Source organism: Brienomyrus brachyistius, chromosome 14 (assembly GCF_023856365.1).
Source record: "Brienomyrus brachyistius isolate T26 chromosome 14, BBRACH_0.4, whole genome shotgun sequence".
In the NCBI taxonomy this organism is placed as follows: Eukaryota; Metazoa; Chordata; class Actinopteri; order Osteoglossiformes; family Mormyridae; genus Brienomyrus; species Brienomyrus brachyistius.
The window spans coordinates 5,769,666-5,795,348 of NC_064546.1; the positions used below are offsets into that span (position 1 = coordinate 5,769,666).

General features: G+C 40.3%; 1 protein-coding gene across 4 annotated transcripts in view; it reads right to left on the reverse strand.

Annotated features, from left to right (window-relative positions):
- Positions 1 to 25,683, reverse strand: part of LOC125707168 (neuronal PAS domain-containing protein 3) — a 280,684-nt gene that overhangs the window by 123,051 nt on the left and 131,950 nt on the right. For all 4 annotated transcript variants that reach the window (XM_048974125.1, XM_048974124.1, XM_048974127.1 and 1 more), the window contains exon 4: positions 13,658 to 13,740. In XM_048974125.1, coding sequence (XP_048830082.1) covers positions 13,658 to 13,740 — 83 coding nt within the window. The remainder of the gene's footprint in view (positions 1 to 13,657; positions 13,741 to 25,683) is intronic.

The window sequence follows — 25,683 nt, forward strand, 5'->3', positions numbered from 1 at the left end:
GATTGAAAAAGATATTTAGTACTGATGTCCTATACAAAATGACACAAAAGAAATAGTAAACATATTGTCCAATATCAGATGAGATTTTCCCTCAGAAAAATATAATTCTGCAAATGTATCCTCAATCGTTAATGTGACCATACCACTAAGCACATTAACATGTGTGCAAACATTTTCTTGAGAGTTCAATGACACATCAGACAAACCAATTTAATAAAGACGGTGATAACTAATGAGGTTTAGAAAACACTCAATTGCACACAATGTGAAAATAAAGGTAACCATGCCAATAATCAATTCTTCTTATGCCACTGAACACTGGAGACAGTACTGGGTCAAACAGAAGTAGCCTATACTTTACACGTCCTTAATCAGTAGTTTTCAGTTATCAGTAGAACTAAAAAATGTGGAAAAGTTATTAAAATTGATGATGCTGAAGTGTATTGTGCCAGATTTTATGTGTTCTTTGATCAATTTCTTTTTCATTCCCTGGCCAATTATACTGGCAGGTTAGACATTTGAGATTATGCAAATAAAGCCTAACAAACAGCAAAGAACCAAGAAATATAAATATATAAACACAAGTAATTAAAATGTAAAACTGGAGTAACAATAATTATTTTGCTAATCTTTACTATTACAAAACATTTTTTTAAATCCCACTCCCAACAAGACAAACTAAACTGAAAATAAATTAGTTAAAAACACGTAAATCAGGGTGCTGCAAAATAAATTAATCAAGTAATATTCCTTATGACATAATGCCTCATATTCAATTTTGATAAGGGTTTATAGTGGGGGAGTTTCATATGAATATTTAACACCAAGAATTCAACAAACTATGTGGAAATGAAACAGATATGTAGAGAACAGTCTTGCAGGTATGGGAGAACAGTCTTGCAGGTGTGTCCCTCAAGAGGGATCCAATGCAGGGTCCTCCTGCTATACCTCCAAGGGGGACTAAGGGCCAGTAGCCAAGGGCAGGTTAACCTGCTATTTCCTAAATGATTAATGTAAATGGCTGAAGACAACCTGCTTAGCAAGAAAAGCTTCAGGCAGTGCCAGGTAGTGTGAGGCTTCAAGCGGCTTTGCTGTTAAGTGCTTAGTTAGACCCGCTGGAAGAATTATACAGGTATAGAAGAGTTAAAGTGCAAGTCACTTCAGGATACAGCAAAGAATCTTTGGAAGGAATTTTATAACTTCAAGAGAAACAAGAAAGGCCGAAGTATTACCAACAGTAAGCTAAGCAGCACGAATGAGTATGAATCCCTACCACATCACAATTATGTGTCAACTCTTTAGATATATTGCATGTGTATGTATATGTGTTTACATCTGTTCTTTTATGGGCTACTGAAACAACGACACTTTAAGCAGAGAAAATATTACACACCTTATTTATGTATTAGCAGTCATGCCTTTTTAATATATCTACTGTCTAAAATCCTTTACTAACCAGAAAAAAAGAAAACATCAATAGATATAAAATACAGGCTTGTTAAAATAAATTTACCAATAAACTAAAAATGCCATTAATACTTTCATTACAAAGTTGGATTAGGAACGCATGTAGATCTTGTACAGGTTGTACTGGAAAGCATGTAGATCTTGTACTGGTTGTATCATAGTCTGATGTTCTGGCAATTTTCCTGATATTCAATTTGGCACAAACATATGTACCAACATGCACAACCGTCTGCTATACTACATACAGTACTGTAATGGCTTTAATCCCGCCACTCCATCCCTTACAGTAAATTAGAGAAAGAAGGATTGCTGTGTCTGACGTTATATTTATTACCATAGGTATGCCTCATATTTCTCCAGATTCACACACTGTAGCAGCTTGGGTATGTCGCTGACAGACACGAGGGCTCTCCTGCTTATCTAAAACAACAGTTTGAGCTCCAAATGCATGCTTCAAGCTGCTCACTCTTTTTCAAAAATGCTCCACAAAAATGAAGGGCACATACTGATCCAAACACAAACCAAAGTCCTCTATGAGCAGGAAGTGTTGTGGGAAGCTTGTTTTCACAATTACAGGCCAGCGGGCTGCACCCCAAGCACTGCCAGCTGCCTCTGGGAAGCCCCATTCCAGGTCGGTCAGACGCTACCCTGTGCAGTCAGCTCATAAAGAATATAAGCTTCAGAAGATCATCACAACACCAGCACATGCAGAACACTTTTCCAAGCTGGTGACAAATGAACTGTCTTCACGCCAGTGCATGGATTTTTAATCGCACTGTTCTGTTGTTGTCGTCCCTGACATCACCTACACCCACTTAGCGGCGATGCGTGAGCTCCGTCAATATGCTTCCTGCCAAGACAATTGATTTCTTCACACCCTATGGATGCGATGGAGCCACTGCAAGCTGTGTCCCTTATGAATGTATCAATGTATGCACCCATAACTGAAACATCTAACCAAATTATTCATATGGTAATATGCATCAGCAAGCTGACTTCGTGACCAAATACTCCCTCGTAAATCCTCATGTACCTTTTTACCTTAGACCGTATTGTATTCAGTGCTCACAATGGCAGTATTTTAACTCATAAATACTTTGCTGTGTCTTCTACATCATGTTCCCATGTGAAAGAAACAAGTCCTCCTTCTACAAACATCTTCATCATCTTCCTCAGCTTTAAAAGTAATAATAATATTAGTAAGTGTCTCAAAGGTTCAGTGAGGCTGATTAGAAAGCCAGAAACAAAATTTAAAATTGATTTTTCAGAGCATCTTCAGAGCTAAATATTTGTCTGGAGTCATTCAATTCACCCAACCATGCATCTACTCCTACTACAGTTGCAGCACAGGGCAAGTAAATACATACTTTCACTAGCTACATCCATTTTTCAAACAGAATAAACTTTAATAAGCTGCAATGTTTGGAAAATACCCATATAAAGAATAATATACTCCTGCATAGTTTTTCCATAGCAATGCTCTATATAAAAGGCACTGAGAGGTTCATCAACAAACTGTTTTTTGTGGGATTCCTGACATGTGTTTATTTTCGCCAGTAAAATTGCGGTATTTAAAGCAGCATTGCATTGTGGTTTGTCTTGGATCAAGTCCCTAGGCAGAGACTGCCAATGTATTGCCACAAGTGTCAAAGTACTGAATCCAAACAGTATAGCATGAATGATACATTTAAAGCATCAATTTATTGTGCTATATAATTCAATGCAATGAACATAATGTAATATAATACTTTGTTACAAAGCACAAGAATTTTCCCTCAATGTGCAACAGCAGTGGCAGCGATTATGAGTGCTTTGGGAATTAAAACCAGAGGCAGAATGATGGCATTGATTTGTATTGTGTTTTTGTAATTATTTGATGCTGGTTTTCTTACAGTGGGTGTCAGAGGCAAGAACAGCATAACACAGCATTGCCTTTACATTAGAACCACTTATTAATCCACACACTCACAAGTCCTAATGAAATTATTCAATGGGATCAAAATCCTTAGTCTCAACACAATGAGGAACAGCGAAATGAGAGGATTAATTTCTACTGGTGGATTTGCGCTCTCTGTTTGAAGATTGAGGTTAACATTTCCCCATCATTAGAAAGTCAGACTTGCGTAAGTCAGTTTCACAGCTCCCTCCCTCAGCTGCACTTATTTGATTGTTCTTGCCTTAGTTAAAAATAACATCCAAATTGCTGACATTGTGGAACTTGTCATCCGTTGTGGTTAAAACGGGAATGCTAAGCAAAATATGACCAAACAATTTTTCTTTGAGAATCCATGTTTATCATGGACAATTTTCATTGGGATACCAATGAGATAGACATCTCATCTGAATGTATACCTGATTTAAAACTAGCCCTATCTGCTGTGGTACAGCTACGATATTCATAAATGTCATTGAAGACATCCGGTTACAAATTAAAACATATAAGGACAAGAAAGTATGTATATTGTGTGAGGTGAAAAAAAGCTGACTGTTGGCTAAAATCACAATGATGTGTTAATCTGTTTCTTTTCACAGATACCTCTGCCCACTTTATTTGGTTGCTAGCGAAGCCACACCACCTTGGATATGGGCCAAGGAGCCAGGGAAGGACGGATCTTTTGGGAAGGTGCCCCTGTGCTCGACATCCAGCCTGTTTAAATTCTGCAGGTATTTCAAGGTTGTTATCTATTTCAGATCAACAGCGCGGGTCAGAGTTCAGGGCTGGCAGAATTTCCCAACCCTCAGAAGGCGCGTGATTGACAGCAATCAGCATCTCCTCGGCATCACTCAGGGAACAAAGTGAGGGTCAAGACAGCGGGCGATTTCATCTGTCATTTTTAATTATCCAAATGATATTCACAGACAAAACCTTTCCCATCCATCAGGGCATCACATTACCATAGACAATGTTTGTTTAAAGACTGCCCTATAAAATCAAACAATTATGAATGCAGACAAGCCTTGCTATTGACTGCATAAATAATAAGGGAGCCCTGTTTTTTTCCTCCAAATTCCCATTGCTAATGATTTCGGGGCTTGCTGTTAGAAAGCAGAAAGACAATAATAAGAATACCAAAGCTATTGCCCGTTCTTGGTAAGTGGCATTGTCAAGTTTCAATATAAACCTTAGTGTTCTTGAACGCGAGATGACAGCGGGATGTGCAATATATGGAAGAAAAATGCATAACTATGTGTTTTCCACTAAAATGCACAACAGAAACTCCATCTGCATACATGATTCAAGGAAATTTGCATCTAGTCTACCTGAGATTAGTTTAGTACGATTCAAGCTGGACAATATTCACTTATAAAGAGGGTGGACAACCTTTGCAAGTCAACTTTAAAAGTAAGAATAAAACTGATACTCTGACATTAGCGGCGGTTTGATCTCAAGGTGGAGCTGCGGCACTGTCTCCCGGCTCTCGCCAAGCTCTGCCGGTGGCAGCCTCATAACCTCCTGCCTCTGGGAAGCTCACGCTCACGCGTGGCAGACACCTGCAGCAGGTGCAGAGCTGTGCATGTCCTTCCTGCACAGCCAGCAAATACCCATCATGGGTTCATGTGCACCACTCTCACACCTCTGTCCGCCAGGTGATGCCTGCCTTCAGCTGACACCTGGACAGAGCACAGCATAACACACGGCACGGCCTGTGCACGGCACGGCCTGCACACGGCACGGCCTAACACACGGCACGGCCTGCGCACGGCAAGTGCAAACACAGATAGCTGCGACTCCGCCCATACTGTCACATGTACAAACTAAGCCAGATGCTGATAACTAAGGCTACAGTAGCCGCTCCAATTGGGGGGAGCTTACTGTTTATGGGTTTTGCAACTGAAGCTTACAGAATTGCCCCCCAGCACTGATAGCTAATTGGATATTAGGACCTTTTAAGTCGGCTAATTGTCCATTTTTAAGAGTTCCACGCATACTTGAATATAAAGCCTGGAGGATTTAGGGCACAGAACCAGTAAGAAATGGGAGACATAAACAGCAGTAAGATATTATCGGACATTCTGCAACATGCCAGATACATAATATAAATAATAAACTAGCTGTAGCCTTGCTTGTTTTTTATTTTCTTTATAGTTTGCTTCCAGATTCTTAAGCAGTTACAGAAGCTTTCTTATCAGAAAATAACCATTCAAGAACAATTGCTCTGGGCTACAGTACAATATTCCAAATGCCTGCATATAAATATGATTAATTCAGTTACAAAATGTAATTCTGATTAGGCAAAGAAAATGTGTTTGTTATTTAAATTCTCATTTGAAGCCATTTTGTATAACTGCTATATTAAACATTAAAAGCACAACCATTTTAAACAATGGGAATTTAACCCTGGGATTAAGATCTCTTTTCAATGCGTCTGTCACCCCTAGATTCAGCCCTGTTGCTCACACAGTATTTAACCTTAACCCTTATGGTGGGATTATTGCTTACAAAGTGACTGCAAAGCACAAAAATGCTAAATTAAATGCATGTGATGAAATTAAGCAACTTAGCAAAACAGTGTTTGTGTGTTTATTAAATGCCAAAAAGTACCATATTTTTTGCTCACTGCACTATATCCTTCAAGCATATGTATATGACTTAATGCATATGTAACAGCAGTTGTTTTAACCACAAATACAGACGACAAAATATAAGCAGAGATAATGCAAATTAGGACTTAATGAGATTTATCAAAGCTGGTGATGACTATGTGTAGTGTAATTCCACAATTATTTTAAGACATCAGAAAATGTCTCATCCTCATCTAAAATATGCATGCAAAACAGGGCAACAGAAAGAACAAGCTATGATATTCTAAGGTTAATTAGCTGAGGGATAAAATATGCTTTGTGTTATATGTTATATGAATTTGTTTTATGTTAAATTCATTACTGATGTTCTAAGATCAGTAGTGACCCAAAAATTTAGCCCAGTATAAATACCATTCACCCTGACCTTTGTATAAGTGCAGTAAAAAATTGATTGATTAAGCGTGTGCTTCATGATTAAAAAAAATACAGAAACAAATTAAAACTGCAATTGACCAGGATAGATAAAATCCATCCATCCATCCATTTTCCAAACTGCTTATCCTACTGGGTCGCGGGGGGTCCGGAGCCTATCCCAGAAGCAACGGGCACGAGGCAGGGGGATAGATAAAGTAATATTATAAATAATACCATATTATTTGTTTAGTTTTAAATTTACCAAAAAAGTTACTTTAGGCCTTGCCTTAATGGTTATATCTGTTTGAACAAATTAATCAACAGCAGAAATTCCCATGATCATATTTTGAAGCAGGTTTTTGTTAAATGGCTTAGTACGTATATATTATTAGAACAGAAGTTTTACTTTATAAAACTTTTGTCTGAGCATGACTGTAAGCGATGAATGAAAGGTACATCTTGAGAATGATTCATAACAGTTGATTTTTCTCATCATGTGATTTATATGACTCAGTGTGGAAGAATTTAAAATCATATTTATTAATCCCCTCATTACTACTCGGTGTAAGAAAGATTTTTGCTGAAATCTCTATGTGGAAAGCAGAGACCTACTGACGAGCTACCTGTGGCGTTTGGATACCTGTACGGAATAGCCTGTGCGTTCTGCTCTGGAATGTCATCAGCCTGTTCACCTGGACATTACAGCTTGTATCAGCCCTGCCTGGGCTATGTCAGTCCATCGACCCAATCTATGTAAACTGTGTCCCATTGCACTGGATGTGGTCTTGAGCCACAGAAGAAAAGGACCTGACATGCAGGCCTGGAAAAAATTAAGAGACCACAGCATGATTTTTTGTTTCACTCATTTTACAATCAATATGCATTAACCGCAGAATACTTCACCTGCCACATGGGTCATGTGCAATAACTGCAATACCGCCACATGAGTAATGTGCAATAACTGAATACCTGAATATTCAATACTATAATACTACACTATAGTATACTATATACTAATATACTATAATACTATAATATGATAATACAACACTTAACACTGTGTGTTATTGCATTACTGTTGTATCATTATTTACTACTTACTACATCTGTTATACAACTGTCTATTGCAGAATGCTGTTTGTATGCTAGCAGTGCACTTCACACCTGCACTTAACGGTTCCCATTCCTTTTCAACGTCACTTGATGTCATCCTACGATTCATGAGAAACTGCAGAATAAGTTAACAGTCATCTTTGGCATTAGAGGGTAGCCTTCTGCCAGCAGGACCAAGATAAAACCAGGATTTAAAAATGCTAAATTTGTTTAAAAATACAGAGTAGTGTCTTAATGTTTTCCATGGTTGTACTTGTTTAGAACAGAAGAATAGCAAACAAGAAGCAAACTAACATTTGAGGGATCCGGCAACTAAGAAATACTGGATTTCGGACTGTGATCACACTCACCGTATAATTGCATATTTTTAATTTTATTTTTATTTCATAAACACAAAAGCATTCAAAAATAATTTTAAAAATCTCTACGTCAAATGATGGGTTGCAACACTGGGTTGCAATCTTCTACACTTTGTATAATCTAGGTGGGCGTAAGCTGCACACATGCATAATCAGGAGAAATTTTGTAGGGTTTTATATCATTTGTCACATAAATGCGCAGTACATCAAGTACGTTTTACATGCGGTTAAATTTCTGAAATGATCATTTGCACACAGCCATGATATTAAAACGGGGAAATCTTCTCATTGAAGCGCACCGTGTAGCTGCAGACACATGCACATCACTGTATCGCAGTAATAGAGATGCTCAATCTCTTGACGATCTGGGAGAAACAGCCAATGTCCTCAAGGTACAGTACCAGTCAATAGTCTGGACACACCAACCGACTGAACATTATTTGTTTTACAAGATAATGTGAGTGTGAGTGCAGAGACAGATGACCTGGCCCCATAAGTCCCTGACCTTACTTCTACAGAGCTGTTTTGGGATGAGTTGGATTGAAGAGCAAAAGAAATGTAGCCAAACTTATCCCCAGAGGTTGTGGAAACTCCTTCAGGACTGTTGGAGAAGCATTCCAGGTGGCTATATCTGGAAGCTGGTTGAATAAATGCCAAGAGTGTCAAAAGCAAATTTTGAAGGGGGTATTTTGAAGGGTCTACAATTTGAGAAAATCTTGACATGTTGAATGCTTGCTTAGGTTGTCGCAAAATTTGATATGTATTACTTCACCGCCATGAAATCTTCTACAGCAAATAACAAATCCATTAAAAGCAAGTGTGTCCCAAATTTTTGACTGGCATTGTATCAGGTCAAATTTCAAGAACTGTTTTGTCCGGTGAGAATGAAAAGACAAAAAAACGGCCTGTAAATTTTCTTCATTAATGAGAGGCTTTAGGGCCTGGACAACAGAAATAACAAGCCCTCAGCCAAAAGACTGGCTGATCAGCACACAGACAGCGCAGCACAAAGACAGAGGAACAAAAGACTGCTGCTCTTGTTTGGGTTTGGGCTGGCCATTGTAGGATTTTGCAGAAATTAACAAAGTTCTCATCAGTGACTCTTCACACCGGGTGCTCAGTGCCATAATGGCGATTTTCCCGAATCACAAATCAACCTGCGATTACAACGTGTGACAGCTGCACGCAGCCTGCCTCAAAGACGGCGCCTAGCTCCTCCTTGATGTTATGCAAATGTAAACAGCTGTCATTTCTAACGCCGGCGTCTTTTGGTTCCCTCCGGTGTGGAGATCGAAGGGTTTTAAAATGCCTTTTTGAAACTAAGCCCCATTATCACACAGATCTACACCGGAAAAGGCACGCACGCTCAACACAGAACACACAAAAACAAACAGACAAAAATCCACATAAACAAATCAAGATGAAAGAATCTGTCGCAGGACCCTAATAAATGTGCTGTATTAAGACTTGTTTGGTGTCCTGACAGCCTCACTCGCCACAGCTGCTGATGGACGCCTCGCGGCCTCTTTATTCCAGCAGATACCCTGTAATTAAGGCTGTCTGTCCATCTCCCTGCCCCCATTCATCTTTAAAAGCCTGAGTGCCGTATTCTTTACCAATAAAAGCTACTTCAAACCAGGCTTGCTTTTCATGTTTCCATCTGACACGCCAAAGTGTACAAAATTTCTTAATAAAACTTTCAGGCACGGTGAGGAAGTTGTGTGTTGAACAAAAATAGAATGTTCATGAAAATTCTTCTATAAATAATCTGAAACAAAAAACCTCTTCTTTCATGGATACTATAGAATATCTGATGTAGGAAGAGCGTAAGTGGCTAACATTTTGTACTTTGGGGTTTAATGGCGCGCTCAGAGGCGGTACGGGCCGGTGGGGGGTGGCATTTCAGGACACGAGGATGGAGAGCTGCTAGTGAAAGGTCAGAGTGCCCCAGACCTATCACATGATTAACATGCCCAATGTTTGATAAACCACTTGACTATATGGGTCTAAATCACACACAGCAGCTTTTAACGGTGGTTACGGTAGGGGGCTATATCTGCCCCCCCATGAATGTTTGCCCTTCACAGAAAGCAAAGCCTTTCATGCTGCTTTTAAAAAGTATCTGTGCAAGTATAATTTATTTTGTGCAAACTATTAGGGCAGGGGACATAAATACTATTATTTAGGAAGCGGTGAGGCTTTTTTGCTGCCTGCCAGAGGACATCTCCCATTTCTGTTAATGACCTATTGCTGCTGTCGGATTCAATACAGCCCAGCGACTACAGAAATGACAACACTCAGCAGGGGACGACAAAACGGTCAACACGGTGCTCTGAGAGCTGTCATTTTGCCCGCACCGCAGCCGGGGACCTGCGGCAGCGATTACCGTCAGCCGAGGAGAAAGGGACGAGCGCAGGGAGGCAGGGGATGCGGTGGCAGGGCTGCCCAGCAAGGGGGTGACGCAGGAATCCGGTGAGAAGGGCTCATACAACAGGAGACGTGGTGGCTCCTCCCGCTGTTAACCTGTTACTCCCAGAAATGGGCTGCACTTCCTGTCTCCTTATTAATCTTCCATTTCCCCAATTTTTTTCTCAGCTGTGAAATCATATAAACACTTCTGCTCATATTGCTTATTTGATATGCATGGAAAAAATATGGCCAAATGAGAACCAAAAAAAGAGGAAAAGAAGCTGAAGCTCCTGCATACCCTGAGATCAGGAGGATTCTTGCCTACCCCTAGAGCTGTGTGCACATAACATCAGTTCACTGATTAGTCTAAACAATAAAACACAGTTTATTTATTCAGCTCCTTTAGAAAACACAGAAAGGATCTGTCATCATGTATGAAGTCAGAGGAGTCAAACAATGACAGGGGACAGAGCTAGTCGCAGAGCTAGCAAAGCATTCAAAGCCTCGGGACCACCGGTACTACCCAGTCCAAGTCCAACAGAATTGCTCCAGATATTACAGTGTTACTGTTTTCGATGTGAATGTCTTGCTACTCCACCTTCAAAACGAACCAGCTACTCAGGAAGTTAAAAAAAATGAAATACTTTCTGTCAAATAGCCTAACCATGACCCCAAAATGTATTCTTTAGAATCACTGCGGGCTCAGGAAGAAGGGTGTGTTTAAATACTTGCCTGGGCTGAGCGTGAGAAACACAACCGTCAAACACGTTCAGTATTCCTGCCACTGATTTCTCAGTTAAAGCCCCATCAGTGGAGCTGGTTGCGGAGGACTCCAGTAGGACTGGGGGGGTGCCTGGGCCCAGAGCATGCAGGTAGATTGCTAAGACCTCATCATCCCCCTTCTTTATTAAGCACTATCAAACACAGTCTAATCTGTCTAAAATTAGCTGCTGAGCTCAACAAGTAATGACTGCCTTGCATTCATTATTAGTTCATTTTCCCGAAATCAATCACCAGCGGAGCATGCTTTTTAAAAATGTCATCCTAAAACTTTTCACAATCAATTAAGCTGAAGATTAATGGGGACAATTTGCCAGGAACAAGTCCTTCCTTCCAAAGGCCACGCCTCGACAGACTTTCGGCCTGCTATCGATGTTCATTATAAATTTCCACTTTCTTGTCACACTTAACAGCCTGAAAGGTAATTTTCATTGAGATTGCAGGAAGATTTTTTTCTGTAATTTGTTTTTCTTTATTATTATTTCTGCACATTTCTGTAAAGATGACTTGTGTGCAGCACTTCTCCTGCTAGACATTAAACTCCAGTCAGCACCGTTCTTTGTCTCCTTTATAAAATGTGTGTCCTTAACCACAACAGACAGATTTTTCTCCCTCCCTAAACCAGGAGATCTAAGTAAACCCACAAAGATGTCACTTCCAATATTGTACACACTTATTACAACACAGCAACAGTAAATATGGCTGTCACTCTGCTCTCGCAAGCACGCCGACGCTGGGGGACTCTCCTTTCTTCTTGCTCACGTCCTTCTGCGTACTGTATAACAACCTGGGCTTCCCAGCAAAAGCAGAGCCGGGGATTTCGCAGCTCTCCTCTCACATCCAAAGACCAGCACTTGAAAAGTCCAGTGGCCATTTTTTCACCATTCTTCTTTCCGCACAGTGTTTTGACTTACAAACCAGAATCTTTGCAGTTCTGAACTGCAATGTCTGATCCTTTCCTCAGCTTTTTGACTAACACCATTAGTCCATCCATGTCCTTTTATATATATGTTTAATAATAACGATGGGTTTGGACAGACAGAGAACACCATATGGCTAAATAAAAGAGAGGGCTTACATATGAAATGTAATTTTTATGTATGACGTATGATCAGTGAGGCAGATAATAAATACTGTAATGGGAATTGCATTTCTTCATACTTATAGCAGAACATAACTGTAGCTAATGCTCTTCTTAAGAAACTCCCAGCTGTCTTATAAGAATTTTACCACATTACACATATATTTAATATTACTCAGGGTCGTAATGGTACACATATTCGTTGGTTTGGTACGCACAAGGAAACAAATAAATACATTTAGTGTTATGAGGGGAACCTAAATTCACACGTAGATGTTCAACACAGAAAACATTAAGTTAATTGTGACTGTGAGTTGGTTACGGCTGACGTTGGTTACAGTCAGTCATAATCAGTGATTTGAAAACATATTGGTTTCCTGAGAAATTACACCAACACCTAACTGTCTGTTGGCTGTTATAATGAACTTGGATATGTTGCTAGAAACATATCCCCTGTGCCGACTCATTTGAGATGACATCACCCGAGTTTGGGTACGACTGCAGCAAGGCAAAAACAGCCTCTACAGGTTAGTCTTCTCATGGCATTTAAGAAACTTTTCCTAGAAAATTCATACTGGCAAAATTAATTATGCTGACTAAACAACTGCAATCATACTCAGTAGTACAGAACATTGTATTTACTTTATTATTATTGTTATCATGTTAAATTTTAGATTTTAAATATTTATTTTAGATAATATATATTGCACATTTTGATGTGCAAGTGTTGTGATTCAGACAAGTGAACAGCCTCTTTGCCTTTGGTTTATAACTGCTCATAATAATGTTTTTGTTTAGAGCATTAATAAATAAATAATCTCGAAACAATTTCTCTTTCTCCTGTTGTACCAAAATTAAACCAAACTATGAACCCAAAGCCAAAGTTTGTAGTTAACTGTGAACCTTGTGTACCCAACACACACACAGACACACACGGGATTGTAATTATATCTTTGTGGGGATTCTCCATTCATTTCTATGGGGGAAACTTAAAATGACAACCTTAACCCCTACCCAGCCCTAACCTTAACCATAAGTAATCAAACATAATACAAGACTTCTGGCATTTTTACTTTTCTGATTGCATAAATAGATCTTTGTGGGGACCTGAATATATATATATATATATATATATATATATATATATATATATATATATGTATAGAAAAAGGTACTCAGGCGGATGAGACCTTACACTTCTGCACACTCGTGCCATCGTATGTCATGCTGCGTGTTGATGGAGGTTATCTAAGTAAGGATTATCTGAGCTCTTACCACGAATACCCAATTACCATATGTTAGACAATTACTTTCACACTTCAGTGAATGGCAGTCATTTAAAGCACATATAAACCCTGTGAACCTGTTATAACAACTGAGTACAACAGAGGGGAAGTCTGTGAGCACAGAGCAACTCATGGAACTGACAAGACAGGAGCGGACAAGTCGGGACGCCAGCTGGAAGGTTGCCTGGCTTACAGAGAGTCTGTAGTGGAATTAGGGCTCCTACCTGCAGGATGTGGCTGCCCAGGTGCGGCTCGAAGATCTCAGACGCCACGGCGCTGGGACTCCTCCTGCGCTGAGCTCCTATAGCTGGCAAGGAGACAAGCAGAGCACACTGTGACGTCACAGCTACAGTCACCTGTCTCCGTCTGTCCCTACCGCTCATCACCTTCCCAGTCGCTGAATAACGTGTCTCAATGTCTACCTGTTAAATGTATGCTTTGGGGCAACTGCTAGAAATGCCAATATTTAAAGGCAAACTGAACTGAGATCATCTGAGAGAAGGGAGAGCAAGAGGAGAAGGTACAGGAACCAGATGCAGCCTGAACCACCATCAGAGAAATCAGAGGCTATACAGAACAATACAGAAACATTAATCATTATTATAAGCTTGACAGTTGTAAAGCATGACACAAAGAAGCATTAATAACACATACTTTCCAGCAGGATCATATCACACAGGGACAAAGGTGATGGTAAGTTCAAGGCACTGATATGGAATAAGTGCCCAAGTTGCTGTAGACATCACGAGGCTACCAGTGAAAATATAGTAACACCAGTGAATGGCGGCACAGCAGGACGGTACACCATGCCATACTCAGCACTTGCATAAACAACCCAGCAGCACAAGGCCTGCAGTAAATGAGGGATAATATTGTGGCATTGATTCCGCCGCAGAGTAACCAGAGAACAGCACCCTCAGGGCATTTTCTTCAAGACTCCAACTTTAAAGTAGGCAGACGCACCATGCGCTGTTCTGCAAAAAAAAAAAAAAAAAAAAATGGCCTGCGGTAATTTCAAACTTAACAGACCTTGTCCCACTAGAGCTCATTACGGTGAATTTTATAACAAAGTGCTCTGTACTTAATTTTCAGAGCTTAGCCAAGCGTTCGGGTAATGTGGCTGCATTAAGTGCAATTAATGATGTAATAAAAGCAGTGGATGGCCATTAAAGACTCTCAAGGACCAGTAGTAAACAGGGCCTCCACTGAGTGAAGCTAGGGAGAGGGTGGAGTCAGGGAGCAGGACCCCCTCTGGACCTGAGCTGGGCAGAAGCAGCAGGAGGAAAGGCTGCTGTCCTTCAGCCTATTCCCAGGCCAGCGCAGGCATGGTAAATACTTTTCTCCCCTCCAGTTATGCTTTAAGCATTTAGCTCTCTTTCTCCCTGAGGGCTGAGGCTGGTGCCAAATACGGCGAACAGAAAAGACAGCAGCCAGACAGTGAACCGGCGCAGTGCTACTAGGGATGCATGAGCCATTTCCCGGCCACGTACAGGTCAGAACCGAAATGGGCAACTTCAGTGAACAACAAGCTGTGGATCCAAGGAGAGCCAGGAACACGCCAGGATCGGGTCTCAAACAGGCGGGCATCTCTGGGCACGCTACGGTGGGTCAAAGTCCACTGAAGGCACGTCTGAGCAGCTCTGCAGAGATGCCTGCTGCAGCGGAGCCGGCACTTAAAGATGTAGCTCAGCCGCTCATGTAGAGCATTAAAGAAGCACCAAAGATCAAAGCACACTTGACCAAGTCCAATTATCGTCCTCTATACTCCAACCCAGACAGCACTGAAAATCATTCCTTTCATACTATTCAGCAGCTGTGTGATTCTTAGCATTTTGAAATGACCAGTCCTTCCACTGCTTTGCCAATGTGAAATAACACTGGTTCATATTAAATTTTATCCATGTAAAAATAAACCTCATCTCATTTGGTTCTGTTCAGGAAAAAGAGCCTAACATGGAAATAATGATGGATGACTTTAAACTATAAAAAATTCTTGACCTTGGGGATCTTTCTGAACTGCAAACTGAATGTGACGAATATTTTTACGATAAAGTCATTAAAATGTCAAACTGGCACAGCTCTCAGGAGCTGCTGGCCACCTCAGAGTCCCATGCTTCTGTTTAACTCTGTCGGCGATTTGGACAGGTACCTCAGACCCAATCAGAATCTCCCACAGCTTGCTGTGCGTAGCCACCCCACCCAATACAACACTTTCCCCCCCAAAGAAAATCAGCCATTGCGCTGTCTCATATAAAAAGCAGCTGGAGATCCAATTCTACTGGCTACCATTGATGTTTGACATACAGAGAAGCGTGTAATTGCATATTGATCTGTAATATTTTGCTTTATGAATCTGCTTCATTTTCTTCACATTAGCTGAGGTACATGGTCATGAAGCTGGCAAAGCCATGGTATCCCTTTGGCATTTCACAGGTTTTTTCTATTTTAAATTCAGAACAAGTACATTAAATGCATTAAATTCTAAAATGTCCTTACTTTTTAAAATTAGATTAATTTTATTGATTTAATTTATACTATTAATGTATTCTACCCTTAAATACTTTTAAAATATATATCTTTCTTTTATAAATGAATCCAGCTATTCAATATACAACATTTTTTTAGAAACTTCCTATATAAAGACTCTTCCTTAATGTATACAGTGGTTGTGACTCCCTTTAGTTTCAAACCATATGGTTATGAATAATGTTTCAGACTAAGATTGCCAACAACACATATATAACTTTTTATAAACACTTTCAACCTAATAGTATGCCTAAATGACTAACAAGATGCAAAAATTGCTATTAATTAGTTAGCAAAAAAAAAAATATATATATAAAAGAGAACTTTTTTTGAAAATGAAACATACTTCATAATAAAGGCCATCAAATCCCTTTTCAAATGTCCACTGGAGACTCATGGGCACATGAAATCCTATAATGCAGAAATGTGCAGGCAAAAACAGCAGTGCGTACTTCAGCCTGTCCACACTGCAGTGGGAGAGCCTGCTCTAAACTACATAGCCAAATAACTGCAAACCCAAAGACATAGCAACGTGAGCTGTGTAAACATCTTTCCACTTGGAAATGCTAGCAGGAAGTGCATCTGTTTTCTTAGGACAGTTTTCAAATTTGGGCTTTCACAGATTAGTAGTCTATTATTTACATAACCCGTTAATTCTACATTAATCATGAAGCTGTTGGTCTAATCAAAACAAATGAGCACCGTTCGATTTACACATTCATAAGAGAATGTATAATAAATATGATTTTCAGAATTTTTACTGGTCTACGCATTTTAACCCAATCTTTTCAAAGTATACTGAAGAGTAAAGACTCTCTAGGAGAAAAGGTGAACAAGGGAATGAATGTCTATTGATATGATTATAATAAATAGTTCAGGGAGAAGATAGTGACAAAGAAAAATATTTTATTTTAGGGACATTAGATTGTACACTATATTTCCTGTTTTGAAATCTATTATTGCTTTATGTGATGATTTAAGTACTGGTTTATAGCAGTATTTATTTATATGACTATAATACTATTAAAGTTATTACATAGCTAGTGATCAGGGCGGCATGGTGGTGCAGTGGTTAGCAGAGGTGTGTTGCCTCACACCTCTGGGACCCGGGTTCGAGTCTCCGCCTGGGTCACATGTGTGTGGAGTTTGCATGTTCTCCCCATGTCGTCGTGGGGTTTCCTCCGGGTACTCCGGTTTCCCCCCACAGTCCAAAAACATGCTGAGGCTAATTGGAGTCACTAAAATTGCCCATAGGTGTGCATGTGTGAGTGACTGGTGTGTGAGTGTGCCCTGCGATGGGCTGGCCCCCTATCCTGGGTTGTTCCCTGCCTCGTGCCCATTGCTTCCGGGATAGGCTCCGGACCCCCCGCGACCCAATAGGATAAGCGGTTTGGAAAATGGATGGATGGATGGATGGACATAGCTAGTGAAAGTGAGGCAGAGGAGATGAAAAGGCAGCCCTTGCGGAGGTCTGCTTTGTGGAGGAAATCCCCATTGAGATACAGATGTAGGATGTCACCTAGCAGCAGTAAACTTTCCCTGAACTGCAGAAATAATAGTATGAATCACACACAAAAAATATGAATGGAAAATACAGTGATCAATGTATACGTTTTTTTTTACTCCATGACCCTGACCAGCATAAGCAGTTAGATGATGGATAGGTGTGTGTTTTAGCTGTCATTTTTATATATTTATAGTCATGTTAGGCATAAATTAGAGATACTTTAAATATTAAAAAAGACAGCCCCTGAATCAATGAACCAAAATGTCTTTTTCAAGATTTTCCAAAAAAACCATTCTATTCATTTCCTGATCAGATTCACGGGGGGTACAGCGACTAACCCAGAGACTATGGGCAGGGAACAACCCAGGATGAGGGGCCAAACCACCGCAGGGAGAAACCAGAGAACCCGGAGGAAACCCCAAGACAACACGGAGAGAACATGCAAGCTCCACACATATGGAACCCTGGCAGACACTTGAACCCAAGTCCTAGAGGTATGAGATGACAGTGTTAACCACTGCACCACCATACCACCTGAAACCTTGCACACAAAAATAAAATTGTATCATATTCTTATTAGACATTATGTATACAAATTAACAGTGACAGAAATACCAAAATCTATGAAAGGAAGAATCTGAAGGGAATGGCAGGGTAACACATGGATGCCAGCTTGCATCAGTTGTCTTCATTGACTATTCCAAAAAATTGTGCCTATCCACAAATTTATGCAAAAATTATGCAAAGCCATGAATGAATGTGTGAAAATGTGGGTGGGAGTTTGGGGGTTGCCCTGCACTCTGACCTTGTCCATATCTCTCTGTGACATCGAGAACATGTCATATAGCTTCCACAAGTTGAATGAACAGGCAGTTGTCATAGCATTATGATTAGACAGAAAATACTTACGCAATTTATTAAACACCAAAATACAACAATTTAAACACAAATAGTGCAGGCATGAATTTTTAAAAGCGCACACCCTTCTCTCAGTGAGAAAGTAAAGGCATCGAACTTTGTATATATCAGAAGTGGTAAAGTAAAGATCGCAAGGTGAGTGACTCACCACTTGGCATTTCATGGCTGCCTTAAAAACATTCACAGGTGAGCAGCTTATCAGTCACTGATATTACCCCAAAATTCAGCATGTTAACCAGCTACTCCACATTGTAGTACATTATTCTGATTATTCAGCCTAGACATTTACAAATATTCATAAACATTCAGTTTAGAACTGTGATCACAAATTTTGGCCTTGACTATCTTTCACAGGTTAAAATATAGTTATCTCAGGAAAGAATTTCCAGGAATTGTAACCTTAACAAAGTATGTCTATTAGCACATAGCATTCTCCTATGGATGAGATGGTTCTACATACTGTAGGGTATAAGTATGGCAAGGTGCTTTACCAAGTACTGTTACAATTACATCCACCCATCCATCCATACATGCATCTTCTAATTCCTTATCCTGGACAGGTTTATCAGGCTATAAATACTTATCATTTTCTAGTGAGACTGTTATTTTTCCTGATTTTCTGACAATTGGTCATAAGTTCCACACCAATTGCACACTTTATTAAAAGTGAATATAAGCAAATGTTCCTTGGATGAACATTTGGGACCAGAACGTACTGATTTATATGATTTCCAGCAGTTTTTGCTGGGGGCACCGAATCTGCATGAAATGAATTCACATATTGGCTGGAAAGGGGCAGCGAGTCATTCACTCTTGGAAATTCATTTATTTATTAAATTAGGGAAATAATTTTTTTTTAAAAGTATTATTCGGGTCGTTACATAGCTCAAAAACCTTGTTAACTGTAAATACAATTTTTAAAAATATATACTGTATATTCTGCCACAGTCATTTTTTCTACATTTATTTTTTTTTTTTAGCTTCTCGGAAAAAAAGGTGTATTCTGCATGCTGCATTCTACATGCAAGGTCATGGAGGTCTTGGAAGCTACCATAGCTTATTATTGGGGTGTGTAGGGAAAACTATAGAACCCAGAGGAAACCCCAGAGTGACAAATTTACAAACTCCACACACATAGAACCGGGGCAGAGACTCGAACGCTACTTCCTGAGGGGTGAGGCAACAGTGCTAACCTCTGCGTCACCATGCCAAAGCATGCTGCTACCCTATTAAAATGAACAGAATGTTCAGTTATCTGACAGTTTCAGTTGCAAGTAATTAATATAACATCAGAATCTGAAATAGTATTAAGGATTAGATACTTGTGCACTTATATTAATTATTAGGAAGGACGCATTCTGTAAATGTAGTAATGAGTGCAAGGACAGTCTGTTTTTGTGACATTTGATATAAAAATAAAAACTTTTTTAGTGCTTTAAATTATACAGATTTATTTTGATGTAACTAATTCTGTACTCATTTTGAATTAAGTTAGTATTAAACAAGAAAAAAATATATATTCCTGGCAAGCCACAACATACATATTTTGTAAAACGTGCATTTTTGTTCTTAAACTAGTAGAAATCACAGAGCTACGTGAACAGCCATTATTGATATTGATAAATAATTCTCGTTCGATTAAAATTGGCAATGAGCCCCCTGACATTTAAAGTCTGCAATAATTTCTAGTGAAGCTTACACACTTATTCTCAAACTTGGGGTTACAGAAGCTAAACATCAGCTCCTGCCTCACCAAAGCCCAGAGGAAAGTAACTTTTCAGAAATTGCCAATTCAATTAACATAGAGCAAATGCTCAACTGGCAGCTGACTCGGAGGACACCCTTTTTGGCAAGTGTCAGTCCTAATTCATCAAGCTGCCAAAGAGCCATGATCGGGCGGCTGTGTACTGCGCCACTTCCTAAGGTTACAGCTAGGAACCTTAGCTATACATGTGTGCAGATATATACTGCACATACTGTATAAGACACGTGCTTATAAAAATGTATTTAATTCATTTAATTACACTTATTCAATTTTTGTAAAACAAATCGTCAATCGGTATACACACTTCACTTTCTTCAAACTATCATAGATTTTAAAAAAATATTGAACTGCCAATATAATAAAACAAAAGTATGTACAGTACAAGTACTAAACAACTCTTAAATTTATAAAATGTATGAAATCAGTACCTACATTTCCAGACATTTTGGTAGTATTTTTGAATAGAATAGTTTGGTTCTGAGTCTGTAACAGCAAAAATGCTGTTACCAAATTCACTGACCACAAGTAATGATGGCTTTTCTGATGGCTCTTTAATAAGGCATGGTGTACAAACAGGCTGAACCAACCAACCATCCATCCATCCATCCATCCATCCATCCATCCATCTTCTGTAATTGCTCCTGTTCAGGGATGCAGGGAGTCTGGAACCCCTCTCCTGGAGGCTATGGGTGCAAAGCAGGGAACAGCCCAGGATGGGGCTCCAGCCCATCACAGGGCAGAGGCTGAAATATTATTTTTAAATTAGATTTTCTAAATAACTGTCACTGTGTTCATGATTGTTTTAATAATCAATGTGTCACAACATGCAGGACAAAATGACTCAAGGATTGGCGTTTGAGTGAAACAAAAGGAGTTTTATTAAATTAAATTCAAACAAACAGGGACTACAATTAAACAAGTTCACAACTGAACAAAACAAGAGGACTAGAATGAGGGTGGAAATGGTCTTGAAAGAGAAGTGACATTAATGACTGCGATGATGAGAAAAATGGGTATCTAAGTACATAGCCTAACAAGGGGCAACATGAATCAGGGATGGCCCATCAAAGCCACATGAGAGAGAAGACAGCAAGGTCAGGCAGATGTGGCGACCATGACATGACAGTACCCCCCCGAGGTATGCAATCCAGGCATAGAAGACAAACTGAAGATGGGCACAAATGGACCGAACAACAGGGGCGGACACACAGGGCTTGGGAACAGACAGGATACTGGACAGGACAAGGCATGGCAGGACTGACTGACAGCACACATGGGACAGACACCACAAAAGGTCAAAGGGACGGAATGAACAAGACAACAAGAAAAACCAATGGATTACACAGCACAGACAAAACAAATACGGGACATGAGAGAGCACCAGGGACAAGCACTAAACTTCAAAGGGACCAGGGACACTAGGAACACAAAACAGGAAAGGCAGAGCAAGGCACTGGGCCAGGGGCTAAGGCACAATGAGTAAAAATAGGGAGCATCCGGGAAGTCTGCTGGAACTGGGAAAGTGGGCAATGACCCTGGGACGCAGACCTTCCTGGGTCCATTCATCTGCAAGGTGGAGAGGGCAGTAGGCCCAGAGGGTGCTAATGGGATTGCAGGACAAGAGCAGGAGGACACTGAGAGGACTGCAGGACAAGAGCAGAGGGTGCAAGGATGCAGCAGGAGAAGTGTTCAGCTCGATGTCGCTGGGCAGACCAGGATTTTGGTGGCGGGCCCAGATAATGTGTCCTCGTTCCTCCATCCGGGAGATGGAAATTCAACCTGCCCCTATACTGAGCCCCAGCTTGCACAAGGACTTGGGACCAGGTTGGGCACTAGGCTGAGGTTTTGGCCCACAGATCAGGACTAAGGGCAAGGCCCAGTGGCTAGGCATCATCTGAGTCAGCTCAACCTGGCCTGGCAGTGGCTGGGGTGTGGGATGTCGGCGTGGCAGTGGCCGATGACGGATGAGGAGACAGTTGATGACAAGCCAGGAGGCTCCCATGAGATGAAGTGGGTGCAGGCAGGATATCAGGAGACAGGGCTGTTGCTGGCAGGATATCAGGAGACTGGCCTGGAGCCAGCACGGGACATCAGAAGACATGGTGAAGCTGAAATACCTGGAGGCAAGCGAGATGAAGCCATGTCAGGTGTAAGTGAGGCAGCCCTTATTGGGCTGGGATCCTGGAGGTGGATGGAGCAGCCCTCTCAGGGTCAGTGACCCTCGCTGGGTCAGAAGCCTAGAGTGTGGACATGGCAGAAGCAAAGACGGGCTCTGGGACACAGGAGAAAAGAAGGCAGCCCCTGCTAGGCTGGGCTCAGGAGGTTTGGGAAGAGTGGTAGCTTCTTTTGGGCCGGGCTCTAGAGGTCCAGCACAAGCCATGGCCTTTCCTGGGTCAGTCTCTTGAAGATCAGGTGCAACGGAGGCCCCTTCTGAGCTGGGCTCTGGAGGAGTGGTGGTGGCCTGTCCTGGACCTGGCACTGGAGATAGAGTGGCTAGATCTCTTGCACCTGGGGCTAGCGGTGCAGCGGCAACTTTTCCTGGGTCAGATGCTGGAGGCACGGCACCATCCTCTCCAGTACTGGGCGCTAGCAGACCCAGGCCAGGCGAGACATGCTTTGTGGGTTCAGCCCACATTTTTTTTTCTGCTTCCAGTTGCTGGACATAGTGGAGAGCCTTAGGATGCCAGTGGGCAGATCTGTGGAGAGCTTTGGGGAACCAGCGGGTGAATGTGTGGCGTGCTTGAAGGCCTCGCGCAGTGGAGAGGCAATGAACCAGCCCACCTTGGAGACCTGGTACAGGGATCAACGCTGACATTTCATCTTCATCGTGGAGGTAAGCCCAGTATGACCTTCACATGGGCGAGATGACCCGCATTCTGGGAGCCCCCTCAGGGTCCTCCTCCTCGGACTCCCTGAGGTCACTCTCGCTCAGTGGGTCAATAAGGGAATTGTCTACTGACCAATGTTGTGAGCGAAGCCTAGGCACTGTATGTACAGCGACATGTTGCATGTTATTTATTTTATATATATATATATATATATATATATATATATATATATATATATACACACTCGCACACACACACACACACATACACGTACATAAATACATAATAAATAAAACTTTACATTTTTAGCAATAAAAACAAAAAGAACAATCCTCCATTTAATAAACTGCTAAGTGAATACGTAACTTCTTTTGTTTGAAAGAAGTTTGAAAATTAGTTTCCATCTTAGTATAATGTTGATTATGGAGCAAAAAAGAAGTTGATGAACAGTTTTGTTTTCCCCTTGCACCATACAATCTTGAGCTTGAAACCCGATTGCAACAAGTAACTTCCATTTTCAGTGGAACAAGCAGAACAAGGCAGGCCACCCCAGGCATTCATGTAACAGGACGGTGCAACCAAACAATGCCATGACCCAAGGCTCACGACACTGGACAGGGACCCCTGAAAGTACAGCTTTTATTAGCTTGACAGCAGATTGGGAAGCATGAAGGACACACTGGAAGTCTTCCATTTAAATTAAATATGAGATGTGATACCTGCAGAAAAACAACACAAGCAGGCTGTGTGTCTGACCTTTTCCCTCCCTGAGGGTAATGAAACCAAATTAAAGACAGCTGGAAACCCAGCATTGACCTGCTGCATGGCCTAGGAAGAGGCGTATGTAACCGACACATGGCCATATTCCACGCATGCATCATCATTTGCAAACAAAGAGGGAAGGTAGCAACTAGCTGGCCAATGAGATGCCCGTGGCTTCCCCACTGTGCAGCATTTTCTCATGAACCGGGAAGCATATGACAGCCTAATGGACTGTCAGCCAAAGCCTCTTATGTCAGTCTGAAATATTAGCTGGGCAATGTATTAGAAATTCTCTAAGAAATTATTTGCTGAAGACAATTATTTGTTACAAATATAATATTCATACAAAATCCATATAATAAATTATAATGGGATAGAATGCATCTTAATTGTAAAGATAACATAAGTTCTATATGAATATCTAATAAGAAACATTACTTTATCCACAAATAATTAAGAAATCTTGAATATATATATATATATATATATATATATATATATATATATATATATATATATATATATATATATATATATATATATATATATATATATATTTTTTTTTATATTGTCCATTGGTGTGTGGTTATAAATGCTTTGTTGAACTTCTATCCCGAGCCAAAATGTAATGGAAACATTTTACAATTAATTCCTTAATGACTCCTGACATACAAAGCAAAACCTAAAGCACAATTCTGTGATAGACCACATATATTTCACCTTAGTGGACTCTGCCTAGTTACTGAACCTCATGTCAAACAGAAGTTAGTAATAATGAAAAACCAACAATCTTTGAAAGTAGTACTATTATTTCATGAAGATGTTAGAACAATAAAATTACTGAAGCACTCAAGGAAACCTGTATTCACAAACATGGGAAAAAAACAAGGACAAATGATCCTCTGGACACAATTACCACTGAGTAAGTATGTCATGTACCATGAGCAATCAGTCGTAAGCTGGTTTATTTCTAGAAGCTAAAACTCTGAGGTCACACTTGAGTAGCCTTATTATACATATTTCTAAAATTTTAGTGGGGCCCAAAAGGCTACCAAAAAGTTTCTTTGAATTCGATCAAAGATTTGTAGTCTTTCCATGTTAAATTAATAACACTGCAGTCACAAACTCCGATCACATACATATCACATTGACATAACCGCAGGCCACCAGTACTCAGCATAGTTATTTAGTTTCTGTTACTCAGAATCCATGAACATAATTCCTTTTGTTCAAAAGCTACTTTTTAAGATTAAAGCTTAATATTTATTCAAATAGTATGAGGGCCACAATACAGACGTAAACTTAATAGTAATTTTAACACTATAAAAATACTGTAAATATCAAAATACTCTGTTCATTTGAGTTAATGCAGTTCACAAATGCAAGGGGTACTCTAAGCTTGCTTATTCATTATTAATTAGATTAGACTACATAAAAGGCTGCTGAAAATACAGAAAAGAGTCACATTTATTGTAGCATTCTTATTTTAAGGATTTCTTGGGTGGGGGGCGGGGGGGTGGGGGGAAGTGGAGTGCCACAAAATACTGCTTTATAAAATGTGAAATAATACGTTTTTTAATGGAAGTATTGTCATACCACATGTCATGTAACATTTGTCCACTATGACAATTTTCCCCTACCTTGGCAGTCTGAGACAGTTCCAATTTCTTGAAATTTATTTCACATACATTGTCACGGTGCTCGCTGAGTGGAGAAATATTGAGAAAATAACATCTATATGCCAATTATGTCAGTGTTTGGCATCATGTGACCCCAGCATCATAACAGTATGGCATAGCGTATCTATTTCTAATGCAAGGACCCCGCTGCAGGCAGCAGAAAATCCGCTGCATTTATTACTCTATGCAGAAAGGTTAGATACCAGTGAGGGATCCTACTACACAACTAATCTTTAGCTCTTTATGTTTGCAAATGAGATTAACA